This window comes from Pteropus alecto, unplaced genomic scaffold (genome assembly GCF_000325575.1).
Source record: "Pteropus alecto unplaced genomic scaffold, ASM32557v1 scaffold97, whole genome shotgun sequence".
Taxonomy (NCBI): Eukaryota; Metazoa; Chordata; class Mammalia; order Chiroptera; family Pteropodidae; genus Pteropus; species Pteropus alecto.
Genome location: NW_006439713.1, coordinates 4151837 through 4177338, shown reverse-complemented (window position 1 = coordinate 4177338; position 25502 = coordinate 4151837). Strand labels below are relative to the sequence as shown.

General features: G+C 37.0%; 1 protein-coding gene across 1 annotated transcript in view; it reads left to right on the top strand.

Moving 5' to 3' along the window:
* Positions 1–25502, top strand: part of DYRK1A (dual specificity tyrosine phosphorylation regulated kinase 1A) — an 82603-nt gene that overhangs the window by 32268 nt on the left and 24833 nt on the right. Inside the window, 6 exon segments of the mRNA XM_006916743.3 lie at positions 9518–9714; positions 16401–16520; positions 18491–18679; positions 22040–22068; positions 22070–22182; positions 24912–25198. Of these exon segments, the coding sequence (XP_006916805.1) occupies positions 9518–9714; positions 16401–16520; positions 18491–18679; positions 22040–22068; positions 22070–22182; positions 24912–25198 (935 nt within the window).

Here is a 25502-nt window from a genome sequence, read left to right as displayed (position 1 = left end):
GAGAAGGCTACTTTAGTGGCTACTGTCTTATTTTCTCTCCCTTGTACTGTGATGCAGATTCCGCTAATCCAAAAGGTATCCTTTTCTGCCCCTCTGCAGGACTGTCCAGTGAAACAACGTCTAAAATTAAACTTCTGCCAGAAACCAGTTTGCTTTTTGTCCTTCCAGAGGACTGGAGTGGGACGGGGTGGGCGGGTTAGAGAACATGTATATTTAAAACGATGATAAGCCAGCAAGGATCACACAACTACAGATGTGAAGATAAGCTGTTTCTTACTGTATTTGTTTCAAACTTATTTTCCTCTCAAGCATGCTCGTGAGCATTTTGTATAAGTCACTATTATTTCAGTCGCTGTGTTAAATACATTGCTTTCTTTAGCATGTAATTTTCCAGTAAAGTATTAGTTTTCAGTTTTTCAAAAGTTTTGTCGTAATCATTTAAAATCAGTTGTCAGTTTACTGAACCAAAAGTTCATCAGCTTAGATATTTAATTTATTGCAACATACGCTTCCATTTTGTGTTGGCATTTCTAAATCTCCTGAAGGCAGATTCACTTTGCAAATGGTAGATTCACATTTATAAGTTTATAAATAAATGTCTGCGTTCTTTATATATACCACTCATTTGCTCGGTCAGCAGTTCCCGAGGAAGCTTCTGTGCCGGCCGAGTACCGTTCTGAGCACCAGGCTGAGAACGAGGAGCCTCCTCCTCGTGGTCGTGCTGCCAGCTCCAGTTAGAGAATCGCTGGTCTTCATTTCTTCAAGTGTTGAGACTTGATCTCTTAAAAGGTTTAATCTCACCTCTGAAATTTCTCTGGAGACATTGTGTATCTTTGTGTATCTTTGTTTACCTTTGTTTACCTTTGTTTCAAGGCTTCCTACCATCACTCCATCCCCCTATTCCTAGAAATGAAGGGCTCAGAGGCTGCTTCACACCTTGTTTCCTTCTAAATGGGGAAATTTTTTATTAAAATGGGTTTATCACTGATTAAACATTTCTATATTATGGATACTATAAAGAAGATACTTCTTTTTCCACTTGGAAATTTCACGACTACCGATAACCCGTAAAATACCAGATGGTACGATCTGCTTTATTTATTTTTACTATTTAAAAATCTTTTATAATTTTAGAGTATTGGGAAGAATATAATTTTGGCCATATTACATGGTATACTATGTACAACATAATAATTTATAGAATCCAGCAGCTATATCTTGGGTGACTGTTTTAATCTTCCTTGTGTTCCAGATGCTATGACTAAAAATACGTTCTTGGCCTCTTACTTCAGCTGTAAGAATTTGATTTGTCTTTTGTAATTGAAAGGGTTAGGGACCCATTTACTGTAGGACTAAGTAAGATTTTCTGTAATTTAGTTGTTGAGGATAGTACGGTATCTCAAAAATAATATGTGCTTGTTAAATACAGAGTGAATACAATGCATGCATATGAATACTAGTCTCAAGGTGTCAGGACTATTTTCAGTTCTTAAATGCAGTCAGCGTTTTACTTTATCTCCTAGTGGCTCATTAGTTTGTCTATCATCTGTCGGTCATCTATCATCTACTTATCATCTATTATCTATCATCTACCTACCTATATCTTATCTATACTCTATCATCTACCTACCTATCATCTACCTATCTACCTGTCTGTCCATTTACCCATCTGTTTATCGCCCATCACTCCATCCTGTCTTAGTGGCTGCGGGGCATCCCACATGCATCCCACCACCCTACTTTCATTGTGCCTCTCCTGTCCTTGTGCTGTGGTTGTCATGTTCATGTCTTACTTTTATATATTGTTATAAACTTCACAATACATTGTTATTTTTGCTTTAAACAGTCAATTATGTTTTAAAAAAATACTGACAAGTATCTTTACTATTTGTTTGCATTGTTAACCATTTCTTTATTCTTTTGTGTAGATCTCAGTTTCTTTCTGGAATCGTTTTCCTTCTATGAACTATAAACCTTTTTTGAGTGTAAATATGCTGTTGACAAATATTTTAAATTTCATTTGTCTTAAATAGTGTTTTATCTTCATTTTTAAAGGATGTTTTCACTGGATATAGAATTGTAGGTTAAAGGTCTTTTTTTGTTGTTATTTCAGAGATGTTGCCTTATTTTTTTCTGGTGCATATGGTTTCTGATGAGAAGTTGGTGGTTCTTCTGTATGTCAGTGGGTATTTTTCCTCCTCTGGTTCCTTTTACAAATTTTTTTTTTTCATCGTTTTCAGCAATTTGATTAAGTGCCTCAGAGAGAAAGAGAGTGTGTGTGTGTGTGCACGCGTGTGCATGTGCGTGTGTACGTACTACTTGGAGTTCATTGAGTTTGGATCTGTGGTTTGATACTTTTCATTGAGTTTGGAAAACTTTTGACTATTATTTCTTTATAAAATTTCCTTCCCTGATTTCTCCTTCACATCCTGAATATTACTGCTGGATTCAGTTCATTCTTTCATTGAACAAATATTTATTGAATGCAGTGCCAGGCTCTGTTCTTGGTACTAATATCACGATGAACAAAACTTACTCATGGACTTAAATTCAGTTACCCTCTTAAGCGTGTACCTTTATTTCCAGCCATTATTAATAGTGCAGTTGGTTGGTCTTTTAGCATTTTGTTCCACCTTTCCTTACGGGGATGTCTTGTTGATAGGGACTTTGCAGGTTTCTTCTCACATAAGCTGGCTTGCCCTGCGCGTGTGCGAGCCGCCCACCCCCCACCCCCCTTCCCCATTTCTTGGGATTCCATCTCAGAAGCTTGACCTCATAAGAGTTTCCACATCTGGATGCTACAGCTTTAATTAACTTGAATTACTTTTGTTCTTTAATATTATTCTTTCTCTTTAAAATCTAATGCAGATTAATACTGTCACAAGGATGGTCCCCTATGGATATATTAATAACAAAAAGAAATTTAAGCTAGCTGTTAAGTGGCGCTATATGCGAGTCTTCACCAGAGACAAATGGCAGTTATTTTTCACTCAGGGTCTTCTCCAGGCTTTTCTATTTGATATTCCCTCATGTCTGCCACTACCTTCATGAGTCTGATGTCCCATTCTCTTGAGATCTGTTCATGAAATGTTTCTATGTAGAATCATTGCTAAACTCTACTAGTGTTAGGATCTCTATTGTGCTTTCTTGCTGGAACAAAGTAACTTGAATGGAGTGACAAAGGTACTTCATTTTTTTAAAAACTATTTACCAACAAAGTTTTTACGAACTTTAAAAAAGTTACAGAAATGTACTCATGGTAAAAAAAAAAAAAGATCCATATAGTTCAGAAGGATATAAAAATGCAGATAGGACCCCTCATGTATACTTTGCTCCAGCTTTCCTTTATACTATTTGACATCAATTTAAAATATTATTTTGGAATTGAACTCCAAATAATGATTGTGAAGATGATTTTGAATTCTATAAGCTCATCATTAAATTCCAATATCTGATATTGCTACATGGATACATTCTTGGGCTAAAATGTTATTAGAGCTAATTTTTAATTTAGTGGAATAAGAGTTGCATATAGTATGGTAGATATCAGGTTAAACCATATGAAATCACAATTTTGTAGGCCAAAGGAGGTCTGATATCAAGAATTTCATATAGTTCAGCCTAGTACTTTTTTATCATCATCTCTGTTACAGAGTGACCTGAGTCTCCCTCATTAACATATGAATTAAAAGGGGAGATGGAAACTTTAGAAAGAATAAAAACCATGGTGATTTGCTTAATTATAAAATCAGGTTGACAAAATAATTCCCATATTAGTTTGTCTTCTTGGAGTCTTAGGAGAAATCCTATAAGTGAAAAACATAGTTATTTTTTGTTAGCCCACATTCAGATTGCCTACAGCAAATTAATAAAAAGCCCGTCAGATTCTTTGTCACCTAAGCATGCTATCCTTATGCACCTGAAATGTACTAGTTTTTAAAAACACCAGCACTACCACCACAATCCCCCAGATCTAGCAAGGCAGGTAATCTGTTGGGGGTGGGAAAACCCTATAGTGTATTGTACAGTCAGAATATAGCTTATTTTTGGATTATCTGCTATTCGCATTAGTTGGAAAATAGCTTTCTTTTATTAAAGTGAGCAATTAAAATTTTCTTTAGATGCTTTTCTAGGCAGCACTGGTATCACCTGGTGGTGTATTAGAAATGTAGGCTCTTGAGCCCTACCCTGCTTCTAATGAAGCAGAGGCTGCAGTTTTAACAAGATCGTAAGATGATTTGTAAGCACATTAAGGTTTGAGGAGTGCTGTTGTAGATCACGAGTGTCATTGTCACTCCCACAAAACGATGCCATAGTACCCCCTTAGTAAGTGCTTCTTGAATTTAATACACATAATTGATTAGATCCAGGTTCCAAAAATGAAGGATTTTAGGAGATTAGTTATAGCAGTAATAATCAAATAGCAGTTAACTGTTTCTTTGTAATTCATTTATAGCTGTTTGGATATCACAAAATTGTCCATATGTCCCTTTAAATGTATCCTTGAGTCTGATTTTAACCCATGCTGGATGATTTAGTGGAAGTCTTGTGATTGTGTGTGTGTGTGCATACATAATACAAGTCAACAATAGTATACAGATTAAAGGAGTAATTAGATTTTGATGAGTCAGAGGATATATAATTGATATTGTAAAGATAACTAAAAATAATAATAATTTGTGTTTGGGGGCGGTATAAAAATTCAATCCAGCAGAAAATAGTAAGAAAGAAACATAAAACAACTGGAATAAATAGGTTATTAGTGTTCATACATAAACATAACTACATATTGTTTATAAGAGACAAACCTAAAATATAAGGAAATGGAAAGGTTGCAAATAAGACATGCCATGCAAAGGGTAAGAGAAAGTTTGATGTAGCCATACTAATATCAGACAGTGTGAAAAGCAATTTTTGGAAATAAAGAGGGGCATTGTATAATGATAACAGGTTTTATTCACCAGGAAGGTATAACAGCTCTAAATTTACGTAATCCAATAACGTAATTTAATGGGAAGTTTTTAATACACCTCACTTGCTAACTGAGAACAGGATGAGAGCTGAAATAGAAAACACATAAAAGAGAGGAAACCGAATAAAATTAATAAACTTTTGATTAGGCTGATCACAAAAAAGTAAGAGAAAGCCTCATTAACTAATCTGGAGGTGAAGGGGGTACCACTGCATGCAATTATACTTTTATTGATCAAAACGCTTATAAGAAAAGACACTATGAAGAACCTGATGCCAGTGCATTTGAAATTTAGATAAAGTAGACACACTATTAGAAAAATATAACTTACCAAAACAGACGCAACAGGAAGTATAAAATTCGAATAGCCCTATTAAAGGAATATAACTTTCAATTGAAAACCTACCCACAAAGAAAACTCCAGGTCCAGATGATTTCACTGGTGAATCTACCACAAAGGATAACCCTGAACAGACTATTTGGGAATGCAGAGTTGGTGTGATGTTCAAATATCAGTCCATGCATTTCACCACATTAACAGAGGAAATCTGAAAAACTTATGTCATTTCAATGGATGCAGGAAAAGCATGTAATAAAATTCAGCACCCATTCTTGGGGGAAAGGTTTTATTTAGCAAACTAGGACTAGAAGGGAACACCATTTCTCTGATAATGGTTATCAGTCAAACATCTGCAGCAGGCAAAGTCCTGGCTGGAGAAAGCTTTCTGAGATTGGGAATTAGACAATTGTACCTGTGTCTCTCAAATCATCACTGTACTGGAGGTTCCAGCAAGTGGACTAAGGCAAGGGGAAGAATAAGGATTGGGAAGGAAAAATAAATAAAACTGTTTAAGTGCCCAGTAGTGTTAGTAGCTACCATTTATATAGTACAAATAAACCAATCATTGCAGAAGATTCTGTTGGACAGTGCTGTTCAAAAGACAGTGCCCTTTCAACCAAAACCCCAGCATGGGTTTATTTGTTTTTAGTGAATTTGATGAGCTAATTCTAAAACATATGCTGACATGCCAGAAGACTAAGAATAGCTAAAATGTTATTGAACAAAAGTCTCCATTAGATATTAAAACTTCCAAAGCTGTCATAGTGTAGACAGTGTCTGGTTCTTGCACAGAGATTTAAGAAACCTAGGTGAGTCTGTATTATGTAGAACAGAATAGAAAATCCCAAAAGAAATCTAAACATTTATGGGCATTTGATTTATGATAAAGATAGCATTGCAGAGCAGTGGTTTCTGGGTCAGTTGGATGTCCATTTGGCAGGGGAGCGGGGAATGAAACTAGATTCCTGTTGCACACACAAATAGAAATCAAATCCAAGAGGATTCCCCATCTAAATTTGAATGGTAAAACCACTTTGAGAAGATAACAATTTTTTCATGACTTTGGTATAAGGAAAGATTTCTTAAACAGCATAAAAATACTAATTCTAAAGCAGAAGTTGATAAGAGATTGTGTTCATCCAAAAAACACCATTCAGAAAGTGACAGTGCAGATCACTTCTAACCAATAAGCAGATCAGATCTAAAATATGTTTAAAAAATGGAACTTTTTTAATTTTAGAAATTTGTAAGAAAAATTTCTTGATAGAAAAATGGAAAAGCAGCCCGAGTAGGCAGTTCACATAAGTGGATATCCAAATGGCCAATAAATAAATGAAAAGATGCTCATAGTCACCAGGAAAATACAACTTAAAATCCAGTGGAGTGCCACTAAACACCTCCTGTAATGACTGAAATTAGAAAGACGGATGATTCTGAGTGCTAGTGAAGGAGCGGAGTACAAGGGATTTGCATAAACTGCCAGTGGAAAAATAGATCTGATTAAAAGAAAAAAACTGGAAAAGCAACTAAATGGCATCTCCGTGTGTGTCGAAAGACACTTAACGAGACTCTTCCTAGTGGCAGTATTTGTAATAGCTCTGAACTGAAAATAATCCTAATGTCAATCAAAAGTAGAATTATAAGCAAGTCATCATATGTTTCTATCAAGTAATAATGAACAAACTAGTTATCGGCATAGCACTAAGCGAACAGACCCCTTTATGTAAAGTTAAAACTAATCTTATTTTAGAGGTCAAGATAGTATTAACTTGGGGAAGAGAGATCAGGTATTGATTGGGAAGACTCGTAGAGCGATGGGGTGCGGTTCCTGGGGCGCTGGCCATTTGTTGCCCCCTGACACAAGTTCAGTTGATAAGTGTTTAAGTTATATACTTATGATTTTTGCACTTTTTTCCATACATATTATAAGCATAAACATGTTGTAACATAACGGCATTAATAATAGGAACAACTAATATTTTAAAAAGTGTTTTTTTAAATGTGCCACGTTCCATTCTGCGTGCTTTCTTGTGGTATCTCATTTAAACCTCATTACACACCTGAAGGAATAGGGTTATCGTCGTGATGCCTCTGCTTCGTACATGAAGCAGCTAAGTAAGACCCGGAGTGGTTAAGTAATTTGCCACTCAGGGCCTCAGTCTTTACTGTTTACTTATAAGAGCTATTTGTATTTCTTCCCATTTTTTTTTGTGTTTTTAACATGCAGGTTTAAAACTTCCCTTCTCTCCTATTATTTGACATTTAGGTTTCCATTTTTTTGCTGTTACAAACAATACTAAGATAAAAATTCTTCCTTACTGTCTTTGTGCACATTGTCTGTTATTTCCTTCTGATAAATCCCTTTTTTTTTTTTTTAACTGAAGAGTTGTTCCACATAATTGAATTGGCTGTTTTGTTTTTGTTTTTTTTTATAGTGAGTAATGTAATGTTTAGAAAGGTTATCTCGTCTACTGTCGTGGAACATTATCATTTGACATATTCAGCAGATACTTATTAATCGTGTACTAGGGGTTAGCTAAGGGCCTCACGCTGCAGTGGAGGGAGACAAGCGAAGGTCTGGAGTTAAGTGGAGTGGAAGACTTGGGATTTACATTTGAGAAAGGTCACTCTAGCCATCTTATCGGAGAATTGCAGAGTTACAGATAGGCAGAGAAAAGACCGAAAAAGAACAGTGAGGAATCTGTTTCAGTCATCAAAGTGAGTCATGGAGTAGTGGAGGTGAACGGAAGAGGAGGTGCTAGGGTGCTCTGTGGGCGGTGGAGTCAGCACAGTTGGGCGGCTGTTCGCGTGGGGTGGTTTGTGGAGGAGAAGAACTTTACCGTGGTTTCCAGAGCTTGATTCTGGTGGATTGGGTGGAAGATGGTGTCATCCACTGCAGCAGAAAATAGAAGTTGGAACTTAGAGTTGGGAGGAATTGAGCTCTGTTCTCTTCAGTTTGTGGAGTCTGTGCAGCATTCACGTGGAGATCATAATGGTCCACGAGAGTGGGTATGTCTGCATCACCCTTTCTTGTACATCGTAGGACAGTAATTGTGGCTGAGATTGAGCCATTTATTAACTGCCAGAGTTTTAAGTATTTTACGCGGATTAAGACACGTTACCTCCACCACAGCCTTTCGAGACAGATACTGTCATTATCAGGAAATTAGATGTGGTGTGTAGGGTCACCCGGATGAGCTGGTGAGTGTGGAGCTGAGATTTCAAATGGCACTAGGCTGGCTGAGAAGCCATGCTTGTCACTGTCAATACAATGCTGTTTTATGTCTCAAAAAAAAAGTAGACTTTAGAAAAAGCACCCTGGTGCTGGACAATATATTCTGCTATTTGGCAGAGGTTAGCTGGTTTACTTAGGAAGACAAGTATTCTGGGTCCAGAGTTTGCTGACCAGGGTTTTACTCTTTGCCTTTTGGCTTCAATCTGTGATTGCGGAGGTTTTTTCTTTACTTTAAGGAAGAATTAACTTTTACTAGTTAGCTACCAAATACTTTTATGGACCAAAAGCGTTTATTTGCCATTTCTACCATGAAAATCGTGACATGAACGGTCCCAGCCTACCCGTGTAATAATTACTGCCCATTCATTCTTGTGATAAGCTTGCCAGTCTAGGCTTTCTTAAGGGACTATATTGGAAGAGTCCAGAGGTTCCAGCATCCTGTGAATTTGTTTTTGTGTGTATCATATGCTCACCTTTAATTATCTGTGTCAGCGGTGAGCACCATTGGGACACATCTTTCACCTGGCTTGGGGGATGCTGGGGATATTGATTGTCATACACCTGGCAGGTGCAAAGGAGCATCTCAGCAGTGTTTTTTTGAATTGGTTTCTCAGGAGCTGATCCATTGGAGAGACTCTTTCAAAGAATTCAATTATTTATGTAATTTATGGTTCTCAGTTGATGAAAATCTCATGTGAAAATAAATATTAAAGGTTATTCCTACTGCCTTACAAAAAAGATTTACTTAAGATATTTTCTTAATAATACAGATTTATAGAGTCATTTTAATCACTATATTTTGTATCATTTAATATACTGCTGTTGTGTTGAGTGACATGTTCTTGTTTGTAGTTCTTAATGTTATCGAACATCCTAATGTCCTTATTTAAAGAACTATAAGATAGGTTAGAAGACACAAACATTTGGCTATGAACACACCCTTAAAACCTCCTTTATTGTCTTCTCGTAGGAGGAGAGACTTCAGCATGCAAACCTTCATCTGTTCGGCTTGCACCGTCATTTTCATTCCATGCTGCTGGCCTTCAGATGGCTGGACAGATGCCCCATTCACATCAGTACAGTGACCGTCGCCAGCCAAACATAAGTGACCAACAGGTTTCTGCCTTATCTTATTCTGACCAGATTCAACAACCTCTAACTAACCAGGTGAGTTCATGATGTATTACAGAAACAATTTATTGGATGGCAGTTTATTTCTTAAAATGGTAGAATAGTAAATAGGCAAAATGCTTGAATGGTTTTCGGTTGTACATGTCACGTGGAATTTTGGATTGAAAAAATAGGTGTTAAAAGTTTTCATTGAAACGTTCGTTGATGTTTTTCTTTTTTCTATGTATTTCACTTAAATAACACTAATACACATAATCACATTATTTCATTCTATGATAGGGAGGGAAAAAGTTATTTCTAAAGAATATTAGTTAAACTAAAAGCTTATTTTTACGGAAAGGTAGTTGAGTAGAAACATGTAAGTTATAGGCAAACAAGTCAGATTCCATTATAGCAAACTTACAGAGTTGACTTTACTTTTATAAACTACTTTAGTACACATTTATAAAAATAAATACAAAACTCCTTAAAATTAAAAGGAAAAGCAAGTAATGGAAATTATAACCATGTTGTTTATTTGAATATTTAGACTAGAGATTTAGGAATTTTCTATAACATAGGTACTGGAAAGGGAATAAATGTTGGTTCTCTTGATACACATGCATATATGCATATATATGGTGTGTGTGTATGTGTGTATTTTTAATACCTTCCTGAATCGTCTGCACCCACTACATCGATCGTTGGTTTGGGGAGAATTTTTTACTGGCTATAATGTGGTAAGGTTCTTTCCCCAGTGGGGTTGAGTATGTGATGAGTGATGAAAACGGCTGTTTTTCATATACTTGGGATTTAGTTTGCCACTGTTTTATTCAGGGCTTTAGGATATCAAGTAATGACCAAAAACTTGGAAAATTTCGAAGTATTTCTTATACTGGATTATTTGAAGGAAATGTGTTTTCTCTAACATGTAACAAGTGGTTTTAATGAGCAGTTGGCTACAGTTAAGTAATATTAGAGGGCACCCTTGTATATATTATAATAAGGTTTTGTCACTGGTCGAGTTAGCTTTACATTTATAAAATGTGTATAACACGTGAATAACATTCAGTTAAGTAGTGAGATGAATTATGGCAGAACTTAAGAATTTGTTTTATGCAGTGAATTGAGAAGTCGCATGTTTGAGCATTGGAGCAGTTGGTCAGAATGTTCAAGTTTGGAAAGTGTTTCATTGTGTACGAGAAGAAAATTCTCTGAACATCAAAAAATAAAAATAGCACAATGATTCATTTGCATTGTACTTTTTAAGAAACAAAGTGTGTTAGGATTTATTTTCCCGCTTGTTGAAAAGCAGCCTATCAGGCAGGGCGCCTGTTTTTATCCATTTCACAGCCCGTGGCACTGAGCCTTCTTCCATCTGTTCTCCAGGTGTGTGAGTGCTGGGTGCTGAGGTCCCACCCAGGCCTCTTTCTTCTTAGAGAACTGTGCCTTTTGAGTTCTGACACCCGGCATCTGTAGAGGGCTAGAAAAATTCTGGTCCTTTAAGGTTATTTTTATGGTTATTGTCATAGGTAATTTAGTAGAGTACTTATTTTTAGATAAAACTAACATCTTATTTGGAGATTATTTTAAAATAAGAGATAATTCACTTAGTATTTTCATTTTTAACTGCAAAATATTTTTAAAGATTCGTATTATGTAAAAGACTTAAATAATATTCATTTTTAATATTTATAATATAAAATAATATTCAGCTAAATATTTCTCTAAACCATAGAAATTTCTGAACCTAATAATGCAGTCTGATGATGAGAAGAGATCTTTCTTAAACCCGAAGTGTAAACACTAAACCTGTGAGCTGCTGTGGCATGGTCTACAAGTCACAAAGGTCTTGACTCATGATCTGGCTGTATGAGTTGAGTCAGGTCACATGGACCCTTCTGTCTGTTCCTTGAATGGCTTGGACCAGACCCCTACTCCCCAAAGTACCTTCTAAACTTTTAAAATTTTATTATTTGGTTTCCATTGTTTCTTGTTAATCATCCTATCAGTGTCTTTTAAATAAGGTTTATTGTATAAACTGAAATGAGCTAACTTTAACATTTATTTCTGGTAGTTAGTGTTTCATACAAGTTTAAACAGTTTTGTTCAAAAAATAAATTTAGGAAATGAGAAATGTAGTGAAAGTATAGAAAAGTATGATTGATGTTTGGAACGCTGAGTCTGTGCTTGTATAGTTTTCACAGTACCTTTCCTAGTTCTTAAACTAAACCAGTACTCTGGATATGTGTGAAATATGCTATTCGGCTTTATTAATAGCTCTCAAAGGAGCAAGAAAGGCAGAATATAATGTTTCTAATTCTGCATTATGTATGAAAATATGAGGTGAATATAAATAAAATGAATGAAATAGATATTAAACTGGAAACAATTTTTAAATTAAGTTCTGGAGCTTACACTATGGAATCTTTTCAGGAGAAAAAAAGATTGTTTTAGTTCTCATTACTGATCTTAAGCAAGAGTTGCAAACCAGTACTTTTCTTTTGCTCTGTAGTCTGCATATATTCACACAGAAAGGTCTAGAGACATGAGCATTGGGAGTGTGGCTTTTTCTAGCTCCCTTGGGCCAGATAGCAGAGGCAGCAGGAGGCTATCCCCCCCACTTCCGCCCCGCCGCCACACACAGAGGACACTGGACGGGAAGGGCGGTGGAACGGGACTAGCCACCTTCACCTTGGTGAGCTTTTGGGTTCTCTGACCACCATAGGCTTTTTTCAGCTGTGGAGAGGAAGAAAGGAGCTTGCTGCCTTACTGTGCAGTCTCCTGACTTCGTGGCTCTAAGCAGCTGGAAGTGGAGGAAGCATCAAATGCTTAGGGCTGGCCTTTGTCTTAGTACAGATTTATTTATAACTGAGCATTTGGAAAAGTTATTTTCTAATCTGAATTTGTGCTTATGGCAGCACAGTATTTCAAAAGCAAAGTTTGGTTACCTAACTGAAATAATAATGAAAATTAGTGAAGGGAGTGTTTATTTAGTTTATAGAAATTAATTAATTTTTTTTTCAGTGTATTTTGAGCACCTACTTTGTACAAGGCACAGTTTGAAGCACTGAAATACAGTCTAGACCAAAGGCCAATTGTTTTGTGAACAGAACTTATATGATTTATGTAAACAGATGCCCCTGAAATAGTAACTTCTACTGCCACAGGTAAATGAGAAAAGGTATTTAGAATTAGCTAATTGATTTGGCCTTGTAGGCAGAGTTTAACCAGTTGTTGAAGAGGTTAGTGATATTTCGTGAAGTGCCAGGCACATAGCATACACTCAGTTGAGTGCAAAAAAAATCGTTCCTTAGTCAAAATTACGTTCATATCCCACTTCATGTTATTTACTATACATTTAAAATTGTTGTTTTTGATTGTGTGATTTTGGTGTTTTGAGTGAGCATAATTACTCTTGGAAAGATACAGTCACTGATTGTTTTTTCAGATGTTTGAGATACCAGTGGAATTGTATATGGGCAGGTTAAATACTTAAACACATCCACGGTTTTGTACATAACTAATTGTATTAAATGCATATGCTTATTTTATTGGCATTTATTATTCATGACTCAATTATTTCGCCCAACAAATAGCCTTAAAATGATTCAACCAAGAGGATAGACTAGAGACGTAAAATTGATGGAGAGCTCCTGGCCTGGCGTCGGGGTTCAGAGCATGGGATTCGGTGAGAAACTGCCTCACTTCGCATCTCACCCTGTCTTCTTCACTGCCTCTAGGCTTTTGTCAAGTGACTTTACATCAGAGACTCAGGTTTCTCATTTGTGGATTGGTGACAGGAGTGTCACTTACCTCATAAAATTGTTGAGAGGATTACCTGAGAGACATGTAGAAACATGCATGCCCAAACCGTAGTATGTAGCAAATACTTGTTACTACTATTTTATTGTTAACTACTTACGTAATTTGTTTCTAACAATAGTTATACCTTCTGTCAACTTTTATTATAAGTGGTAATGAAATATTTTACTGCTTCAGACTTTGTGTAATCTCACAGTGAGGCTGCCCTCCAGTAGCCCGACCAGGGTCTTGCTGAGTAAATTACCTGCATGAAAACAATGCCAGGCTCTTAAAAAAAGTAAAAAGGAAATATGTTAAGGGAAACCTCTTTTATACCTTAAATGCTTATAGCATTCATTAACAAGAAATAATTGTCATGCTTATTGCTGATACTGTCTATTCATTAAATTAAATCTTGAAGGAATAGTGTAAGAATATTCTGTGAATTTAGCTGTACCTGCTCTTTATTTATATTTAGAAAAAAATAAAACAATATATATTAGAAAATTAAGAAATTCAGATTTCTTATTACTTCTTACTATCTTTTCAGATAAATAGTTATAATCGCTGGAGGATTTTTCTCCTTAAACCTTATTTGGAACTTTAAAAAGGAGAGAATCGTGAGAAGAGATAATTATTAACGTAACAGTAATTCAGTGACTTTACTATCTGGTTAACAACTTTTTAGAGTTTGGGTAGAGATGCAGAGGAAACTAATGTTAATAATGGTTAAAAGAAAGTACATCTAGTAACTATGCCAGCTCTGTCTTTTCATACCACATGAATGGTGATTCTTTCCTGTTCTGTCCGGTGTCACCTTACAACCTTCCTCTCTTTTTTTCTTAATGTGGGTTAGCTTGGTTAGTTATCCCAAGACTCCAGACGTTTCTGCGAGGCCGTGGTATGATGTGGTTACTGTCTCTCTGTCCCTCAAATTAACCCAAGTGTCCTTAGAGAGAGGCTGCATCAGGGGCTTCTAGCTCAGTAGATTTTTTTTTTTTATTATTAAATTTATCAGGGTGACATTAGTTAATAAAATTACATAGGTTTCAAATGTACACTTTAATAATATATCATACATATATTGCATTGTGCGTTCACCACTCAAAGTAAATTTTAAGTTTCCTCTGTCACCTTATATTTGACCTCTTTTACCCTTATCTACTTCCCCTTCCCTCTTGTGACCATTAAACTGGTGTCCTTGTCCATGAGTCCTTGTTTCTTTGTCTTGTTTGTTGCTTTCAGTTTTACATCCCACATATGAGTAAAATCATATGGTTCCTGACTTATTCTGTCTGATTTATTTCACTTAGCATGCTAATCTCAAGATCCATCCATGTTGTCGCACATGGCAGTATTTCATCTTTTATTATGGCTGAGTAATAGTCCACTGTATGAATGTACCTTATCTTTAGCCAGTCATCCATAGAAGGACATTTCGGTTGTTTCCATGTCTTGGCCATCGTGAATAATGCTGCAGTCAACATCAGGGCACATATATCTTTAAGGATAAATGTTTTCAAATTTTGGGGGTACATACCCAGAAGAGGGATTGCTGGGTCATATGGTAATTCTATTCTTAATTTTTTGAGGAACCTCCATGCTGTTTTCCATAGCGGCTGTACCGGTTTACATCCCCACCAGCAGTGTAGGTGGCCCAGTAGATTTTACCAGCATAAATGGCTATTAGAGCTAGGCAGGAATCTGGGGATGGCTAGGGGCCGTGACTGTCGATACCTTGATGTAATTAATTGGTTTTGAGGATTTGTTGATTACAAAAAAAAAACCCCACCAGGAACCCCTTCCGTCACAACACATGGTGCGAGAGTGGGACGTGGATGGCGGTCACGACGCGCTAGCGCAGCATTCCTGGGCATCTGTCCAGAGGACGTTCGTGTGCCTGCTCTGTCTCCCGTCCGGCAGGGAGCTCACAGTTAGACACTGACTGCCTGTTGGATGGTGGAAGAGATGTGGTTTAGGATTGGGGGGTGGGGTGGGAGGAGTTAATAAAGTATGGTTGAAATGAGGTTTTTGAAAGTCTCCTTAGCTTTAAGGTGTCCTTTGGAGTTTGCGGACAGCTGCTAGTGTAATTGTAGGTAGGGATGTTGGTATTATGGATTCATTTGTTTATTGAGATATTTCTTAAACATCTACTATGTGCCAGGCACTGTTTTAGGCAAAGGGAATACAACATTGATCAAAAGAATCCCTGCCATTATGGAGTTTTCCTTGTAGTGGACGGAGAATGAGAGAAAACTAAAACCAGCATCTGCGTGCATAAATGAGTAGTCTGTCAGGTGGGGGTAAGGGCTGTGGAGAGTAATGCCGCATGGAGGGGGAAGGGGATGTGGAGGGCATGTTGTACTCAAGTGTGTTAAAGAGATGAGAGCAGATTCCAGCCTTAGCTACAGGGCAGATGCTTGTCAGAGGGCAGGGACCGGGGCTGTTGGAGCTTTACTTCTGTAACACCAAGCTGCACTCCTGCTCTACGGCGCTTGCTTCGTGGTGCCCACTGAGTCCTGAAATCCTTTCTTAGGAAGCTGAAGTTGAGTTTGTCTGACCTGTGTGAACCAGGTCAGGCTTCAGGAATAATTCAGAAGAAGAAAGTTTTTGTTGGGCTAATTGTATGGTGGAGAAGCCCTCTTGGGCAGCATCGTGCGAGTTTCCTGGACCCTAGGGTATGTCTGTAACCCCACTGTTGAATCTGGAGAACCAGATCGAAGCCTGGGACAGCTGGGCATGTTACTTGCTAATTTCATTGACTTGTTCCCACGGTAGGTTGTCTTCAGTGGAATCCAGTTGAAAAAGAGAGCAATATAATCTTCTAATGTAGATGTCTTTTTTTTTTTTTTTTTTTAATGCATATATACAGATTACAGAGGAGGGAATTTATACCAATTCAGTATAGTTAAAGTGCTAGTCTTTTCTGTCTATTTAAGGTGATGCCTGATATTGTCATGTTACAGAGGCGGATGCCCCAAACCTTCCGTGATCCAGCAACTGCTCCCCTGAGAAAACTCTCTGTTGACTTGATCAAAACATATAAGCATATTAATGAGGTAAGACTATTCATTTGTTATAACAGCATCTGTCTTGCAGTAGAGCAGGGAAAAAAGTTGTTTTGTGACCTCTTTGAACATAACTAAGCTTTTTTTTAAACCTCAATGATTGTCATATTGATAAATATTGTGAAGACTGGTAAGTTAATGATTTATAGATAATATAGTTATAATTATGTAAAAGAAAGAAGATATACTAACGAGGGCTGTAGAAAATTAAGATAATTGTGGATAACTTCCCCCCTTTTCAGAGTTGTATTTAATATATGCTGAATTATTATTTCTATAATAAGTTCTCCAAAATAAGAAGGGAGAAAGTGAGAGAATAATGACACTATAAAAGTATGTATATATTAGAATTTTGCTTAAATTTTTACATATTGGTTTCTCCTTTTGCTGTGGATGTCAGGAAGCTCTGAGGCACATTTAATACCTACATAACAGGCATTCGGTCTAGTTAATTTGATCTATTTCTGTGATTTAAATTTTTTTTTAAATTTTATGTGTGTGCTTTTATTTATATCTTTTCATTGTAAGATATCTGAAAGCCTTTTTGGTGGAAGTAAGTAGGATAAAAAAACATAGACAGCACTTTGAATTACTCATCTTTCAGCTTGGCCCTTTGCCACCCAAAATTGTTTTTCTAGTGTCTCAGACCTTTGACTTGACTGCCATTGGCGTCCAGTCTCAACTTCCACTCCGTAATTAATGTTAAATGAGCTTTTCTGGAGCACGGTGGGTGTGCCTGAGCTTGCCTCCTCCAGTGTGAGCCCTACACCCTCTTACCAGCTTTCGAGCCATGTAACTAAAAAGATGTTCTTAAGTGTATAAATTTTACAGCCTATTGGTGCTGTTTAATGCCAATATTATTATATTAAAGCGACAAGATAAAATTAGAATGAACTCAATGAGGAACATTTCTGAGTTGGATTTTGTACACAATTAATGTTATAAAAAATGTGCCAAACTAGCTTTTGATTATCTGAAAATAATCCGATAAATTGCCAACACTTTATTAATGTCAATTTCTTAATATTTGATAAATTAACGAAGCTACTGTTAAGCCGTTGTTAACAGTAACTTTGTTGAAGCTCATTTTTAACTGTTTTGCTGCCTTGTAAACCAGAGTTTTTTTATTCTGAGAAACATAATTTATAATTTCCTTAAAGTTAGATACCAATTATGTAGACTTGTTGCCTAGTTTACCTATTATTTTTTACTGGCTTTAGAAACTGTTTTATGAGAAAAACACACATAAGGAAAATAACCCAATCCGTTAATGGCCTTCATTCAGTATTATAGGCGAAGGGAGGGAGTGGCTGTTTTTCATTAATTGTTATATTATTACAGGCTTAAGCATTGGGCCTGTCTCAGAGGGCCTGTCGCATTAGTGAAACATCAGTTTAGATACATTTAACTGCTCCTGAATAAAATCTATGCCTTATGATCAAATATAAAATTGGGATTGACTGGAAGGAGAGGGCACGAGGGGACTTAAACATGAGGAGGATGAAAATGTTCTTTTTTTTTTAGGTTTTGCCTTTGTTGATTACATCAACATATACATATTTTCCAAAATCTTTCATAATGATGCTCTTAAGAGCCATGTCACCTCACTGGATATAAACTGTATCTTAATTTAAATAATAAATGTAAATGGGATCCTGTTACTCTTCTGGAATGGGATGCTCTGGGCCAGTTACTTAACGTCTCCTATTTATAAAGTGTATAAGCAGTATAAGTTTAAAGTGAATGTCAGTGTAGACATTTCTCATTAGTTATATATCAGTATTTTTCTATAATTCAAGTAGCAATTATAGGAAATTCTTTATTTCATGTTTTTTATTTGCTATTAAGAATAACAATTCATCAGTTTCCTACTGATAGCAGATATGTCTCTTGATATATGCTCCCTTAATCTCTAGTAATGTTTTAAATTGTACAGTTAACACTTTGTATTCTCGTTTCAGGTTTACTATGCAAAAAAGAAGCGAAGACACCAACAGGGCCAGGGAGACGATTCTAGTCATAAGAAGGAGCGGAAGGTTTACAATGATGGTTATGACGATGATAACTATGATTATATTGTAAAAAACGGAGAAAAGTGGATGGATCGTTACGAAATTGATTCCTTGATAGGCAAAGGTTCCTTTGGACAGGTAATATAATGGAAAATGCTGAATTTCATAAATTAGAATTTTTTAGTGAATCATATTGTTACACCCTTTCCTCAGATGTATACTTCAGAATATTTGTAAATGATATATACAGTGGTTATGCATTTGGATTATCACAGTTCTCTAAAGATAGTAACACTGTATCAGCTATAAAAATTCCATTGGACTTTTTTTTCTTTACTTACTTTCTAAAGTTACCTAGTACTTATCTTACTAATGACTAAGTGGTTGATTTTAATCACTTATAGATAGTATTGCCCCTTTCAGATGTGTTTTATATAATCTTTGGAGAATTCTTCATTGTCAGTGCTAGAGATAATTACCTTCCTGTCTGCTGCTCCTCTTCAAAGAGAAAAGAATCACTATTTTCAGCTGGGACAGCAGGTGCCCTCTCACTTTTTGGAGGCTTGGAAAGCCAGGGGTTGCACCCTGGGCCTTTCCCATGGCCTAAGTGTGGCAGGCCTAAATGGGCAGGTGGTCCTCATAGCATCAGCATTGCTCGTACGGTGATCAGGGTAATTTTGATGGAAAGGATCACTTAGGCAGCTTCTACTGGGAATAAGAGGAAGGAATTCCAAGGGACCTGTTTTTTTCTCTTTATTCCTGGCCTCTTCCTCCACCTACGACTCTCCCTTCCTCACCTGACTGCCCAAACCCCATTACAAAGTGCAAAACCCTAAATACGTTAATCTCGTCCATCAGTGGTGCCCAGAACAAGAGCTAACAAAATCTTTCTCTTTGCACTTTTAAAAAGCTTTTTCTCTGGCTGTGGATCTCCCAGTTCGTTGCACTTGTAACTTCTGTCTCATTGAGTCACAGAGCTCTGTTTTGTTTGAGGTGTGATTTGTCAGTCCCAGTCGCCTTCATTTTTGCAACCTTTGTGCAGTGTGTTGGTCATGAACCTGCAATCCAATTACTTCTTTTGACTTTTTAATGATGACAGAATGGGTCTCAAAATGACTTGACTGGAACTACTTTTTTTGATGTAAAAAATCTCCAAAAACCGGAACTTGTATGCTCTTACTTATCTGTTCCTACCTTGAGAGAAAGGAAAATATGCCTCTTTTCAACCTGGTGGGACAAATTCATTATGTGTCGGTCTAATCACGCTTAGGACAGAAAGTGTTCTGTCGGCCATCGCAGCCACAGGTCTAGACCCGGAAAAGTCTACGCTCTTAAACTTGTAAGGAAATCTGAACACAGTTGCCGGAGGACTGGATCGGTGCCGTGGCTCTTCCAGGCCCCCATGTCACATGCGTAGTGTGTCTGCCCCTTTCCCTGATTTCAAGGGATTTTGGTGATTGCACATAATTCAGGGACTTCTCCCTTGATTCGTAACCAGGGTTTCTCGGGATTTTGGGAGTCTCTGTTTGTGAAAGTTTCACTTTTTTGTCAGAAGCTGCTTCTGTTCCTCTGTTAGTCTCAAGGTATTTCTGAGGCCCAGCTTTTTTTAAGTAATCTTGCGAACACCCTCGACATAGAAATTGCTGTCTCCACCTTGAGAATCACACCGACGTTTATGCAGTTGCTCTCAACGAGATGTTGTTACTTTTGTGATCTTTTGTAATGTCCACCGTGAAAATGATGGCCGTGTAGCCTTCTCTCTAAACTTTTCCCTAGATACTCAGTCATTTGGGCTCAGGGTGATGTTTTCCTCCTCCCGTTTAATTTTCTTATCCTCTAATTCCTGAGAGCAAGTGAGCCCAATAAACCTGTGCAAGTACAGGCCTCTGTGACATCAGACTCCATTGCGGCAGGTCACATTGATGCCTGTCTCCTACGCCGAGGTGCGCTCGGTCTCTGGACCTCTGATCTCTTCCATGTCGATGTGGCCAGACTTTCTCTAAAGTCTCTGCCAGATCCTTGTTAAAATAAGGGGCTCCTTCATTTCTTAAGCCAGTGATAACCAGTCCTGATTGCACATTGAAATTTCCCGGGGAGCTTTGGGGGGAGCAGGGGGAAGACTGATGCTTAGGTGCCAAACCAGTTAAATCAGAATCTCTGTGATTAGATTCTGGGCATTGATATTTTTTAAAAAATGCCTATTAAATATGTAATTCAGGATTGAAAACCGTTGCTTTAGCATTTAGCTGGTTAACTATTTGCTAAGTCAGTAAATAGTTGGGCCCCTTTGAATGGCCTTTGTCCCGGAGACGGAGATGGTTGGGATCTGGGCACTGGACTGCAGCTCTTGGTGCAGTCAGAGTCGATGAAACAGAAGGATGTCAGCACCACTCGGTCAGATGTTTACACGGGCAGCCCCTGATTTAAAATACAGTCGATAGTATATTTTAGAATTGGGCAAAACCAGAGACGTTGGTTTTTTCATTCTACGTTTGGTTTTAGCTGAGCTGTTTGTAATCTGTCACTGACAGTATTTTTAACTTTGACTGACACAAATCTTGGAACATGCATTCCATTCTCTCCCTGTAATCCAGCGGCACTCAGCCTGCACATGGGAATCACTTGGAGTTCTACCTGCATGTCCAGACTTGCAAATGTGCGAGACTGTGTATCTAAAACTATTACCTATTCGGATTACATATAATACTGTAAATGTAACTTATTTAATCAGTGCTAGTGATTGGTAGAGATAAGAGTTTTCATTTATGTATTGATTTCTTAATTTTTATGTAAATCTCTTCGTTAATAGCACGAAACTCATTTTAAATGAGTAAATTAAAATGAGTGATGTGCATGACGACTTGGTCACGAATACTCCCCTCTCCTTAGCATTCACTGATTCTCATTTTAAAACTGTCAAACTTATTTAGGCATTTAATGTTTATCATGGAACTTCTCTGGTAATTTGTATTTGATTTTTTATTTTTTAGTGTAAATTAATCCTTCTGTTATATACTCATGTTTTAGCTATGAAAATCTAATTTAAAGTTAGGAAGTTATCTACATTTTTCAGGTGACTTAGAACTTTTAAAATATTTTACACTAATACTTCGGATTTAAACCAGGTTTTTCTCTCATATAAAGAATAGTTGGAAGAATTGTCTTAGAGTGTTACTTAGGTGAAAAAACGAAGCACCTGTTAAGATTCATCATATTATTTTCAAAGGAGGAAAATAGTTAATCCAATTTTGTTAAGAAAGTTCTGTTTTGTGGATATTTAGAAATACTGTAAGGATGCAAAAGAAATTTAGTTGAAAAGATTGAAAGCGATTGTAAAGCAGTAAATGGATACTACTGAATGGAAATGAATAGGCTGTCTTCTGATTAGGAAGGTCAGAAAATGAGTTAGGTCAGTGTACAATTAAGGCGAATTGTAAAGTACTGTGAGCTTGTTGCCATTAATGAAATAGAGAATTATTCCTCTTTCTTCTCTTTTAGGTTGTAAAAGCATATGATCGTGTGGAGCAGGGTTGCCATTAAAATCATAAAGAACAAGAAGGCTTTTCTGAATCAAGCCCAGATAGAAGTGCGACTTCTTGAGCTCATGAACAAACATGACACTGAAATGAAATACTACATAGGTAAGCAGGCAGACAGAGCTCTGTGCGCTTACCCAGACCAGAGATCTGAGTTAATGGTGGTTTTTGTACGAAAATGTTGATTTTATCTTAAAGCGATTGACCAAGAATTCAACTGTTTATTTCTGTTGGAGGGCATAGATTTAGATAAGTTACCTGATCTGGCCGTAATATTCTAAGTCTTTGGGAATGTGCATGCAGGTGGTGTACAATTCATAAACAAACAAGAATAGTGTCATTTTTTGGGGGGTGGGGGGCAACTTACAAGTGCTGTTTGTTTGCTTTAATCACACGTGTTATTTCAGAGAGTCCTCTTTCTGGTAACTTTCCCCCTTAGTTTCTTCTCTGAGGTATCTGGTATAATCCATAGTATAACATTTGTATTTAAAACCTTTTTGCTGAACACTTACTGAACATTTGCTATTCACTGTAATTATAACTCAGTATAAAGTGAGCTCATTCTCATTCAAGGGGCTTAGAAACGCAAGCAGCCGTTCTAAGGACACTTGACTTATAAAGTGGTCTCTGGACATGGATCCCCCCTTCTTTTCACTCTTGTTTGTTGCATTTGAGTGTTTGCTTAAGTAGTAAAGATGTTGGTGTGTTACTGTGACATTTTAATTTTTGCCTTATTGAAAGAAGACATGGCAGGCATATAGTAAGCATTCAATAAATGTTAGCTATTCAGTTCTGTATAGTAATGGTTATCATTTTTTGTTTCTAGTAAACAGACTAATAATTGTTAACTGTATGAGTCATTACAGATATTCTTTTGGATGAGGTTTTTGTTTTTAACTCCTATTAGGAAGATGGTGAGTGCAGTGTCTCAAGAAATTGAGGTTCTGTATTGAAAACCAGAGAAAAATAACTTTACAATTAGATATAGCCATGTCTGTAGAGTTGCTACCTTAAATTTGAGGTGTCTGTAGGTCATGTTGCTCTTCTACGATGTAAATAATTTATATTTTGAACTGATCGATCTTTTATAGTTTATTCTGATAAGTTTTATATTCATTCTTTGAACTATTAAAAAACCTACTTTACCATGTAGCATAATTTCTTATCTGGATTATTTGGTACTTGCCATGGTCTAGTTACAAGGAAAGTTAGTTTAGGTCTAGAACAAAATTTTGCAAATCCAAAATTCAGTTAAAAAGACGTGGGTGTGAACGTTCTTTGATAACGTCGTCAGTGCTTGCTTAGTACATCATAGTGACAGTACTGAGTAGTACGGAGATCGGGAGCCGAGTGGGTTGATGTTCCACTGGCAGAACGTCCTCATCACAGAGCTTCGCAGAGGGATTTTCATACTCACCCTGGAATTCCGGCATCAGTTACCTTTTGCATTACTTTTGTGGCTAGTGTTTGACCATATTAAAACTCTTGCATGGACCATATCTGTGGTGTGTCTTATTGTCATGTGATTTTAGTTGTAAACCTATGAACTTCAGTCAGTAAGAGCAGAGATTAGACAGTCTTATGTAACCTTCAGGATTCTTTTTTTATTTGCAGGGTGTTGCATTGTACTGTAGACTCCTGTAGAGCCATGCAGTGTGTGCGCTGTTATTTATCCTAATTTTAGACCACGTGTATCAGGAGTGATCTAAAAACGATGTTGATGTGCACTGCTTCTGGGGAGGCAGTCTGTGGTTGCTACCAGGACATCTCAATGTGTCCGCAATCACAGAGACCAGGCACGAATACTGTCGTAGTTATTCCAGATAGATCTGTAGAAAAACCTGTTTTTATGATACTAAGAGACCAAAATGAAGGTAACCTTGACAAACAGTGGTTTTATGTCACTCCAATTGAGTTACAGGTGCTCTGGTATATGTAAGAATTTCTGTGAAGGGCAGCACTTTATTCAGTGACCTCATCTGATGTGAAGTCAGTGTTAATTCTGTGCTTTAAGTCTTTGAAGCAGTTGAGCGAGTGAGTAGTAGCCTTCTTGGAAGGTCAGCAGTGATGGCAGGTAATGTGTTCTACTGTTTACCTGTTCATAAGCCTACTTATAATTTCTTCTTGTGATGGAGCTCTAGTTTGAAATTTTCCCACACCTCAGTTTTGCACTAGATGTCCCATAGACCAGTTTGATGAACATAATCAGATGCTTTGATTATGAATTCTAATACCTTCCAAACATGATTTCAAACATTTGCTGTATTCGAAAGGAAAAAAAATCTGTCTCCCTTTGACAGTTGTTACAGAAAACTACTAATGAAATCTAAGACTGGCCAAAGCAGATTGTGTATGTACATCCTAGCCATTCCAGAGAGGGCTGCCAACACAGCACGGCCACAAACCAGAGAGCCCAGTGGGTGGAGCTTAGACACACAGAGTTGTGAGGTTGCGCTCTCAGGAAGTAAAAGGTGCTTTCTCTTACAAATGAGGATCAAGTTACTAAAGTATTCTCAGTACTGTTTGTCAGTTTGCTACTCATGTTTTCATACCTGACTTAGTTTTTTTAAAAACACAAGGCATTTTGGTACTACTTCTTACATTATTGCTTTTTGGCAGAAACTGCACCTGTTTAATTCAGTAAATAAACAATTTAGATATTCTTAACTTATTAAAGAATGTGCTGTTACTACAGAATGCTGATCTCCAAATTTTAACTTGATTTTCACTTTACATTGGACATTTAATGTTATAGATTTTTGCGAGTTTATGCATACATTATTCTCATTTTATGGGCTTATGTATAATTTAAAATGAAACTTTTTCTCTTTCAGTGCATTTGAAACGCCACTTTATGTTTCGAAACCATCTCTGTTTAGTTTTTGAAATGCTGTCCTACAACCTCTATGACTTACTGAGGAACACCAATTTTCGAGGTGTCTCTTTGAACCTAACACGGAAGTTTGCACAGCAGATGTGCACCGCACTGCTTTTCCTGGCGACTCCAGAACTTAGTATCATTCACTGTGACCTAAAGCCTGAGAATATCCTCCTTTGTAACCCCAAACGCAGTGCAATCAAGATCGTTGACTTTGGCAGTTCTTGTCAGCTGGGGCAGCGGGTAAGTACATTCCAGGACTTGTGAATTAAGTAGAATTAGGTAAGATAGTGTAGGTAGATATTTGAAATGTTATTAATGTGTATACAATTTAGCGGTTATCACAAGATGGTTATCTTTAAAACATAGCACTTGATACGTTGTGTTGATAACTATTTTATAGAAATATCTTTTAAAATGCAAATAGGCTTATGGCCATGCTGCCCTGAGCAAGCCCGATCTCAGCCGATCTCAGAAGCTAAGCCATTTTGGGCCTGGTTAGTACTTGGATGGGAGACCACCTAGGAAGACCAAGTGCTATAGACGT